This window comes from Gavialis gangeticus, unplaced genomic scaffold (genome assembly GCF_001723915.1).
Source record: "Gavialis gangeticus isolate Ggan-Ray unplaced genomic scaffold, GavGan_comp1, whole genome shotgun sequence".
Classification (NCBI taxonomy): Eukaryota; Metazoa; Chordata; order Crocodylia; family Gavialidae; genus Gavialis; species Gavialis gangeticus.
In genome coordinates, this window is record NW_017728998.1 from 639,802 (window position 1) to 650,950 (window position 11,149).

General features: G+C 53.5%; 1 protein-coding gene across 1 annotated transcript in view; it reads right to left on the reverse strand.

Annotated features, from left to right (window-relative positions):
* ZFHX3 (zinc finger homeobox 3) overlaps nucleotides 1-11,149 on the reverse strand; it is a 228,559-nt gene that overhangs the window by 29,677 nt on the left and 187,733 nt on the right. Inside the window, exon 5 of the mRNA XM_019505341.1 lies at nucleotides 5,966-6,073. Within this exon, the coding sequence (XP_019360886.1) occupies nucleotides 5,966-6,073 (108 nt within the window). The remainder of the gene's footprint in view (nucleotides 1-5,965; nucleotides 6,074-11,149) is intronic.

Below are 11,149 nucleotides of genomic sequence, written 5' to 3' on the forward strand. Positions count from 1 at the left end.
CAGCCAAAACTCCAGACTTCCCCCCAGCGCTCGCCAGACGAGGCACTAAGCATTGCTGGCACCTCAGCAGAGGGACTCGCAGGAGGAGAGACCGGAAGGTGGGGACTACACGGGGAAGTGCAAGGGCAGACAAGGGGATGACCACAGCTTGTGCAAGGGCCGAGCAGACTGCGTCACGGTGCAGCGTGATGCAACAGGAGACCAAGGGATCAGGGCACAGCCGGGTGCCTGTCCAGTCTCCTCTTGAAGATCTGCAGGGAAGGTGAGAGCACCACCTCTCTGGGAAGCCTATTCCAGGCTCTGGCCACCCTTAGTGAAGTAGTTCTTCCTATATATCTAACCTCAACCTCTCCTCCCTCAGCTTGTGGCCATTGTTCCTGGTGACTCCAAGGGGGGCCCTGGTGAACAGGCTTGCCCCGAGTCCCTGCTGCTGGCCCCTGATAAGGTTGTAGGCAGCCACAAGATCCCCCCTCAGTCTCCTCTTGCGGAGACTGAAGAGATTCAGGTCCCTCAGCCTCTCCTCATAGGGCTGGCCACGGAGGCCCCCGACCATACAAGTGGCCCTCCACTGGACCCTCTCCAGGTTCCTCACGTCCCTCTTGAAGTGCAGCGCCCAGGACTGGACACAGGACTCCAGCTGTGGCCTGACCAGTGCTGCATAGGGGGTACTACGGGCTCCTCTACTGGGGAGGAAAGCGAAGGGGAAATAGATGAAACCTAGTGTAATTCTGCAGTGTGAACAGGGCTCAACTTGTTTCAATCACATTTGTATTCCATGTTAAAGTCCTGAAAATACAACACAGCACGGGTGGGTACAAGACTAAGCTGTGTTTTAACCATGCTGGGAGAGGGACTATTCTATATTTTATATCAGCACCTGCCGCACAGGTGAGATGCCAGGGTGGCAGCACATTACCAACCCAGATGTGGGTTTGCAATGCGAGAGGACCGCAGAGAAGGCCAACAGTCACCTGCGGCTCCACACAGAAATGCCTCCCATCTCAGAGTGCGGAGGAGACGGCCCTCACTGCAGGGCTCCGGCAAGACGGCACCGGGGACCCCGAGTGCCACGCTGCCCAAGAGATGCCAATAAACAGAGGAAGTTCAGAGAAGAGCAACAAAACTGGCTGCTAGGAGAAATGACCAGACAGCTCAAGGTGTGCGGCACGGCTATGTGGCCCCACGCAAGGGAGGCAAGCAGCAGTCTCCGCGCTTCGATCGGCAGCGCTAGACACAACCAGGCAGACAGGAGTCACCCAACGGGGCAGATGGCTGTAGCCAGCACAGTGGGAAGAGCTGAGGCACGTGGGAGCGTCCCTGTGAGACGCTGCGGAAGAGGCTCTGGCAGAAGCGGTGGAGTCTCGCCACGTGGCAGACAAACTGCTAGGCCCTGCCCTGGAAGGACTGGCTGAGCCGGGCCCTGGGCTGGGGGCCGGGGCTCCCCCAGCTCCTGCAGTCCTAGGACCAGAAAACAGCGAGCCCAGTGCCGAGAGGACCATGTCTCCACTGCTTGGATCCCAAGAGACACAAGTAACACCAGCTACTGACAATAAGTCTTGGGCTAGGGGGTGGCTGCAGCACCCCACTGCAGCTAAACTTCCTGCGACGCAGGGTGGAGACTGGCCCCGAGGTACGCAGGACACCTCGGCACCTGACTGCTGCTGGACTTCCCTGGGACGGGGCCTGGCACCCTTACCCTCGCCGCCGACCCTGGCCCCTCTGCAGCCAGGGTATGTGCACGGAGGGGACGGGTGGCACGGTGCAGCTACGGGCTGGGCTGCCCCTTTCCCCAGCCTGGGTCAGACCTTCATGGGTTAGATCTGGCCTGGGGGACGGAGGGTGCCAACCCCTGCCACAGGAGCTCGAAGCACTTTGGAAATCCCTGGCACCTCAAGGATGAGGAGGAATGACACCGAGTTGCCCAACTGCCTGCAGCCCGAAGATCCCAAGCTGCTCCGCCGTGCCCCCTTTTCTCTCCTTTCCCATCCTCGAGCCTTATCTCCTTCTCAGCAGAGTATCTTAGCCATTAAGTGCTCGACAAAACGACGTATATTAAAAAAGGGCAGGGGGAGGGGTGGTAATAGATTTCCGTCAGGATGTGCCTGACCTGTTTTTTTCAATTTCAGTAATTAGAAAGGCGGTGGGCCTGTAGGAATTATTCATAAGCTGCAGGAGCTGTGCAGTATACATTTATGTTAAACATGTCAAATCCGATGGAAATCATGCCTGCCAGCACCAGACTCCATAAACACACTTTTCTGCAACAATTTCCCAGCTCTTGGCAGCCCGTTAATACCTCCTTTAATAGCAATCTACCATGGATTGGAATCAGGGATGCTCCATTGCACTAATTGCTCTGTGTTAGGTGAGCATCATGGATTTAAAAAAAAAAAAAATCATTTTTAAAAAAAACCCCCTTCAGGCTACTCCTCTAGAAATATTTCATTTCAATCTATACTTTAAGTAGGGATATTTTTCAAAAATGCTGACATACTAAGTCTATACAATTGATAACATGCCAAGAAAGTCTCTCATGCAGTGGGGTCGCTGGGGGATTGAGGTGGTCTTTCATATTTTCTGTTTAAAAATATTAAAACAAACCCAAAATTCTTGAAGTCTCAAATTAGTCTCCCTGGATCCGACTCGGGGCTTTAGGTGGAAACCAACACATCCACTAGCGAACATGAGCATCTTGAATGCAGTCGTATTTTCATACAGTGCAAACAATGTCAGGCAGCGATTGCATTCTCCTTGCTTATGTGGGACGAATCTCATGTGAATCACAATACGAGTCTCTGCTCAGTGGCTGAGATTTGAGAACTGCCTTTCTCCTCCGGCACTAAAATTGGAAAGAAGGAAGCAGGAAGCTCCACCTCCAGAAGCACTCAGCCTGCATCACTTGAGTGCTTAGAAGCTGTTTAATCTTAGTACTGGAGTGAGAAACAGAAAGGAACAGGCCCAATCCAGAAACAGGAAACATTAGCAATTTGCTGCTAAACCAATAAATAATTGATTTAAAAAAGTCACGCACCATTCTGAATCCCTATGAGAAGTTGCTGATTCTTATGAGCCTCTGGCCAGGTTCCCGGGTACAGGCCTGCAGACAGCTTTCTGACTGGGGAATGCCAAAAAGAGACTTTTTTGGTGAAATGTCATGTCATCTCCGACTGGGACCCCGTGACCCAGAACTGTTGCTTTTTGCCCAGTCTCTTAGAGGGGACTGGACTCGCATCGAAAGGAGCACAAATTCTAAATTATGTATTTTGATTTGAAAATGAATCTTCATACGTACAAGATGTCGAATGCTTCTGGGAGATTACTTGAAAACGGAACTTCTCTGTTCAAGAATATCCTATTTTCAAATTAGAAATACAGGAAATTTTCAAAGGTCTGTTCTGAAAATGGACCGCTGTTATAAATTTGCAATGAAATAGGAAATACCAAAGTGAAGAAGTTTTTCCCCTTCACAACAAGTCTACCTCTGCCGCTCCCTGCCAAGTAGCCGGTGCTGTCCTGATGGACTACTGCCCTGCCTCTGCAAACCACTGTTGTAAAACTTGACGTTTCCACAGCAGCTTTTCATGCAAGGGCCTCACAATGCTATGCAAAAGTGGATGGTATTTACTCCGGTCTACAGGTGGGAAACTGAATGCACAAAACAGTTAAATAGATGGCTAAGGGCCACAATGAGCCAACAACAGAGCGAGGAGCAGAACCCACTCTCTTGGCTTCCCATTCAAAATCCTATTTCCTAGCTCACAGGAGGGCTTGGGCCTGCATTTCCTCTTTGTCCTGCTCTCTTACTGTTGCCGAGAGAGTTTGGGAAGCAGAAACCACGCGGGACTCTGCTGTATGATGACACGTGCTTTACAGTCGTATTTCTCTGGAATACATGGATAGGGGATTATGTGCTAAGGAGCTGGGCTCCAAACAGATCACTTCAGCACATGCTTAAACTCCTCTGAAGTCAAGCCCTGACCTTGCAACTTGCTCTGGACAGACCTTAACGAGGTTGTCTAGGTGCAGGGGTCTGCCTATGTGGACCCAGTTATGGGATTTAGGCCTGCAGACAATTTTTACAGCTAGCCAGATTTGGAGCTGCTGCCCGGCAGGCTTCCTATTCATGCACTGAATGGAGCTAGCACTGAAAACTGGCTTGGGATTTCACAAGGCAATGAGAAAGTCAGAAATCTAAACCCAACATCCAGATTTTGTGCATGAATCGGGGATTTCAAAACCATTACTTTTAAATGCATCCCTAAAAAACAGCCCGTGTGGAAACTCTCCTCTGAACTGCTGCAACCACCACCACAAAAGCACCATGCTGGGCCTTGAGATATGGGGAGCCCCTTAACATTTTAAATAGTTCAGACAGGTCCTTGTACTTGTTGGCACTGAACTTCACCTTCAATGTTGCTGCCCATGCTCCTAGCTGGATTCCCGCTGTTAACTGCCCCTATCGCAGTAGCACTAGGGGGCCCGGCCACAGATCAGGGTGGCACCGCACACACTCGCACGGGGCAGTCTCGGCACCCACGCTCAAGCAGTTTTGCCTGCTGGGGTTTACACAGCACGTGCCAAAGTACAACTGATCCTCTTGGTCTTGACAGGCCCTGTGGCAGCGAAGGGCTCAAACTTCTTCATGGAGCTGAAGCCAGAGGTCATGCTCTGCCCCGTGATGCCTGCAAGACCTGGGCGCAAAGGCCCTCTTCAGCTGTGGCTTGTCGGCAGGCAGCCCTCGTTGGAGTGGGCCCTCTCTCAGAAAGGGAGGCTGGCAGGGAAAGTGCTGGCTCTGCAAGCCAGGAAAAGCACGGCACTAAGGGACCAGATGTTTGTGTGGTTTCTTTGGTTACTCTGCAGACAAGGGAACATGCCTGGATCATTTATGTTCCCCCAGCGAAGGGGGGGTGCACGCTGGGCTCTCTCACTTTGCCACGGAGGAAAGCCAGAGCTGCTCAGACGGGTCTCTACACCAAGGAGAAAAATCCCTCTTTCTTCCCATCCTGCAAGTGGCCCTGGCTAGTCAGTAGGCTCCCAGCTGGAGAGAGAAGCGCACCTGCCTGCAGGGAGCAAACTCAATGCGGTTTCCTGCTCAACACCACAAAGACTTTCAAGAGCTTTTTAACCATCCTGGGATGGTCCTGCCTTGAGCAGAGGGCTGGACCGGGGTCTCATGCAGCCCTCCCGTTAGGGGTTGTGAGTCTATGAGATCTTTTCCGTGGTAGCGAGCCCCTAGCCAGGGGAGCGGCAGAGCTGCGCATTTGTATGTGAACGACGTGCATGCAAAAGGGACCTTTAGATTTGAACCCTCCCGCGTATTTTTGATTTTGCGCTCGGTTCCATACAACTCCAGGGGAAAAGGGAAGTACGCAGCTGAAAGTTTGCTTGCAAGGTCTTTGGGGCAGAAGCTGTTTCTGCACAGTGGAGAGCAGGCCAGCGAGGCTTGGGGCTCTAGAAAACAAAGTGCCGTTCTGTCAGTCTTGACAGCAAAGTGTTAATGGAAAGCGGGAGCCTTACGCCCTCATGCCACGCTGACAGTATTGCCTAACAACGTCATTTAAGTAAAGCAGCAGCTTGCTTCCTCTGTAACTTTCCGCTTCCCCCATGTCGTTACGACTAATTTGGAGAAGGACCACATACTCTCAGGACCTGCTATTTTCATGACCCCTGCTTTCTTCTCTCCCAACTGTTTGCAAAGCCTAACGCACACTGTGGCACTGAATCCATGTTTTCAGGCTAAAATGAGACAAACATTTTCCAGCAGTAACATGAACTAACGGGGAGAGAAGAATGGCTGGAAGCCGAAACAGCTGTGGGAAAGCTAAGGAGCTGGAATGTTCTCTCTCAAAAGGAAATATAAACGGAAGAAAACGAAAGTGTGGGTTTCCACGGGGCAGCACTTTGCGAGCCAGCTGTCCAGCTACCCTCCACTCGAGCTGGCTCGGAGCAAGGGAGCAGAGCCTACCTGTCCATTTGCTCGGGTCTTTGTCACTGCCACTCTCTTGCTCCTTAGCAGGCTCTTCAGGGTCGGCAGCTGTCTCACTGGCCCCTTCCACATCTTCAACTGCTTCTTCTGAAATGCAAGCAGTGAGAGAAAACCAGTAAGAGCAGAAGCAGTGACAGGAAGGTCTACACAGCTGAAGAGCTCAGTACCATCCCATCCCCGTAGCGCACGCGTGAAACGACGTCACGGCTGCGCCCAGTGATTCTGATTCACGTACACAACTATTTTGTTGTGAGATGTGCACAGAAGCTGAGCTAACTGGATGGGTCCTTGCTGGGCTGCATTGCCTGGTAAGCCTCGAGGGCTGGGAACGCAGGACACTAGCATTTTTCCTGGCCTGTTCAAGCTGCTGCTGTCCCGAGGACGAATCCTGGCCAGACATCCACCCACCCACGGCTCAGACTCCAACACAGAGCTGCACGGAGCATTTCTAGGCACAAACTCGCTTCGTCTCAAGGCTGGCTATACTTTCAACAGAAATGAAACAAAGAACTGTGAAATAATAGAAACAGGAAGAGGAGCCCTGCCTTCTCAAGGCCTCGTTGCTGCTGGAGTGAGGATGGGCCTTCCTGCTGAATGGAGCAGGGGCGGGTGTACCTGGATGACAGGCGTGCAGCGGCATTTACTCCCAGTGCCTGTTTCAACATTGCTAGTGCTGGAGGTTGCTGTGTGCTCCTGCCAATAGCCTGGCCTCTTCCACGTAACGCCAACCCCCTTACCTGGGAGCTGCCTGCGTTCAGCCAATACTAACCCCGGCGGAGAAAAACAAGCAGGGACTTATCCTAGGATAGGTTCCAGTGGGCGGCTGCTCCGGGCAATGGCCTGCAGCAGTTCACACGTTGCAAAGCAGCTTGTTTCCTTCATGAATAAGGAATGAGAGCAGCCCTGGGGAAACCCATCGCATGGGACACGCACTGAAGGCCCAAGTGGGTCGCTCCAAAACCCGAGGTGCAGAGTTTAAAGAAATCACCCGGCCCGAGGGAGGGCCTGGACAGGGGACGTTAGTGGGGTGCTGGCCCAGGTCACGGAGGCGTCGGCTCCTCTGATGAACTAGAGCTCAGTGCCACCGACCTCAAGCGCCGAGCGCCCGGGCGCACCAAGGGGCCGGGGCACGGAGATGGCGGGATACCAGACAGGGAAGCACCCTCGGAGCCGGCCGAAGGACAGCGTGGCCTGCACTGGCGCGGGAAGCCTTGCAGCGGAGTGCCGGTACCCAGGCACCTGGCTTCTGCTTCCAGGACGGTCCCGAGAAGCCTCTGGGCTGACCCTGGGCAGGTGGCTGAGGATCCCTTGTGTGCTGCCGGGAGGGCTCACCACTCCTCCCCACCATTCCTGCACAACAGGCAGCTGAAGCAAGAGCACTGCTGCTTTTCATGACACACGGACATGGCACAACACTGCTAGTAGCCTTCCTTTCATCCCAGCACCAGGAAGTCGTTAAGACAACAGCCAAGTAGCAGGAGAGGTGCTGAGATGAAACGACTTGGTGCCAGAGCGAGTTCACTGGTGAAGGATAAGAGCAGAGCCGAGTGCCAGGGCATCATGCAAGCAAAACACCGCCGAACGAGGGGGCAAAGGTCTTGCAGCTTTTGTACCCTACCGGTAGTACGCACCGACTAGGGTCAGGTCTGCACTGGGAAAATGCATATTTTTAACTATTGTAACTGTAGCACAGGCAGGAAAAGACAGTCTGAAGCTGCATTAGTTGGATACCCTGAGATAGGGCTAGAGGGGGACCTGACACACATCCTCTCTCCTAGTGAAGACAGGCCTCGAATGAGAGGCCACAGCGAGAGGAGCAGCACAGATGCCTTGGGGCAGCAACGTGAGGTGCGACAAGGGACTTGGCTCAATCTCTCAGAGCCCAAACTCTCTAGAGCTGTCTGAGTTTAAGGGGTCTTGTACTCCTCGCACAAGCCCCTGGTACCTTTAGAGAAAAAAATATATTTCAGCAATAGGCAGAAAAGTGGAAGTGATGGATGCAGAGACTGTCCCCTTGGGGGCTGAGCAGCAGGGAGTTTGCTGGAGGGCAGGGCTGTGGGATCAGCACGTAAAGTCGTATTTTGGGAACTGAGATTCCACAAGTTCTCCCTCCTCTGAGAAAAACCTTAGCAAGGAGACAGGGTTTTTTTTACTGTCTAAGAGAAGCGACAAGCCACAGGGTGGAGAAAGTTTCTGTTTAACAGGAGAGGCTGGGACAACAAGCTGGTAATTATTTAATGGGTTTTATACTGGAACGCAAACTCGGCTTTTTTCCGTCCCCGACTCAATCGTCTCTGCGATGCCTCGTTCCAAGACATTCCAGACGAACTATAATTGTACAGTGAGGCGGGCCAGGAGTCCTGCTGGCAACTCAAAAATGTGCACTTACATAGCACCTCTTATCTGAGCAACGCAAGCTATTTTAACGAGAGGTCAGTCAATCCCCATCCCCATTTCGCAGACTAGAAAGCTGAGGCACAAAGCAAGACTCTGGGTTAAAGACCTGGGACACAGCAACAGCCATCAACATAGATCTGGCTCTCCTGACCCTGACTCCTTTGCTCCCGCCAACAGCCAGAAAGGTAGCACTCTTATTTCAGAGGTCGGGGAGGGCAGCGAGGTCCTGGGCGGAAGCCCTCGGCACGCCAGCGAGGCTGCCGACATCCTCCCTGGCTAACAACAAAGAGCCGAGCTCGGTGCAATCCCGCCGACGACCCAGAGGTGTCAGCATCTGCATGGCGAGGAAGACAGAGGCTACCCAGCAGCTGGATGCAGACACTGTCTGGGCTGCCTAACCTGAGCATGTGGAAATAATATACGTCTTCAAGTGAACTGTCTGGTTCTGGAGAAATAAAATAGGACATTCATAAGCAGTTACACCATCTGTCTTTATACCATCATCATCAACAACAAGGGGAAAAAATAGCTCTTTAAAATGGATGAGAGCCCAGGCTGACAGTAACCGGAAAAATGTGAGCTATGAATACCAATAAAGGTAGAAAAATGATTAAAAAACAAGGATACAAACTGCAAATTCCTCTCCCTGCTCAGCGTGTAGCCCACACCAACGCAGAGGCGCAGCCTGTTTTATTGGTCAGCCTCTCGAAAACAAAGCCACCGGCCGGGAACTTGCCCTGGGAACTCGCTGAGCCCCTGGCACTGGAAACTCGGCTCTCGTCTCAGCCTTAAGTCTGCTCTGCCTGCTTGGACCGACAAGCTCTGGACCACAGGACCAGGGCTTTATCTTTGCTTTGATTTTATTGCTAACACGGCAGAAAGCTTCTGCAAGGCTGGCTGCTTTCAGAGGGGAGGGGAGAGGCAGCGGAAAAAAAAGTTGCAGGGGACGTGCTCTTCCACAGGATGGCACCAGCCTTTCCAAGGGCAACTCGGAGATCCCCTGGCCCTCAGAAGAGCGGTCCCTCCCATCTTCACTTGGCGCCCCATTGCCATGGGCCCAAGGGGCTGCGGCAGGAGTGCAGCGATACAGGAACAAAAGAGCACCCTGTCCCACCTTGTGTCCATGCCCTCAGGGCCCCTTCCTTCTCCCGCTCACCCCGGCACGCTCCCTCCACGGGAGGGGTCCCGAGCGTCCGCGCGGACCTCCCCCAGGAGGAAGGAGCTGGTTTGCAGCCCCTTTCCCCCCAGTGCTTTTGATAACCGCTCTGCTTGCTACGATCAGGGGAATCATTATCACAGGCTTCTCAGCACGATTCAACCACGGGGCTGGTCAGGTCTAGCTGGTACATGCACTGCCGTTGGGTTCTGCATCTGCCTCCGAAACACCAGGAACTGGCCTCTATCAGGGCTGGGCTCCTGGATGGACCAGCGATTTGATCCATTCAACACAGCCCGCCTCCCCAAGCAAAAGGAGATGCACCGAAGGACCTTTCCTCTCCCCAAAGGCCCTTGCTCTCCAGCTGTTCACATCTGCAGTGCCCGACTGACTACTCTGAGCCGCAGAGCAAGGCCCGCAAAGACCCGAGGAAGCGCTCTCCCATCCTCCTTCCCTCTCGCGCACTGAAACAATGAGGTTACAGATCTCCCAGGGGAAGGGTCTCGTCCCCCTTCCTCCTTTTCACATTCTGTGATGCCGAGGTGATGTTAAGGAACGAGTTTCTTTTCCCATTTATTAGCTATAATATCCCGAGGTCACGGCAGTTGCTTGCTGCACCCAGACGGGGCTGCCTCGCACCCTTCTGCCCTATGTGCAGCCCGACTCTCTCGTTGTCCATTTCTCACATCAAGCTGGAGGTATTTTGTGCCTGGAAAACACCCCAGGGATCCCCATCTAGAAGGTTTGTTCCACTTGTCCCCCAAGGCTCAAAGACAGCTCACCTTCGAGCCACCCACCATGGCTGCATCGATCCCTGTGTGACGGCTACGCCTTGGCTGCATTTCCAGAGATATTTTGAGCAGTCTCAGTCCGGCTGATGGAGCCTCACCCCTCTTGCAGCCAAGCACACTCGCCCTAAGCCCTGAGCCGGAGGCCATGCCTGCTGAGGAAGCTCCTTGCAGAGGCCCTGCAAGACTTCGAGAGCCTCCTCCCTGGTCTCAGCATCTCCTGGTCAACGGGGCACACGTCCAGGATCACACACACCCAACTTGAAATGCACTTTGGGGAGGCTCCGGCCCCCACAAGCGGCTCTGCAAGGCGGCAGCTGCTGCTCCAGTGCACTGACGAGAAGAGCCCATTTTACAGGCAGACACAGCGAGGCGGGCGTCTCAGTTACGGGGCGGCTCCTGCAACCTGTACCATGTCCCCCGAGAGCCCCAAACACCAGGCTGCGACTTGGGAAGGGCCGGGGGCCTCCCCTGCCCAGGTAGAGGGCGAGGGCCTGCTGCGAAGGAGTTTGTGTGAAGGAGACGGTCTCACAAACAAACCTCTCCGCCCAATAGGCGGTACTGCCTTGACACCACCCGTGAAGCACGCAGCACATGCTCGGTGCCTTGGACGTGGTCTCACAACCACTCCACAAATCCCTGGGCCAGACACTACCGCCACGTGGCACTCGGATGCTGGGAAATTGGCCTTCAGTCCCTCGAAACCCACCCCTGGAAGTCCTGGGATGGAGTGTTCCCCCCCCCCCCCCGGAAGGGAATTAAGTTAAAAAAAGGGATTTGCCTTTAATTTGTAATTTAACTAATCACTAAAAAAAAAGGACA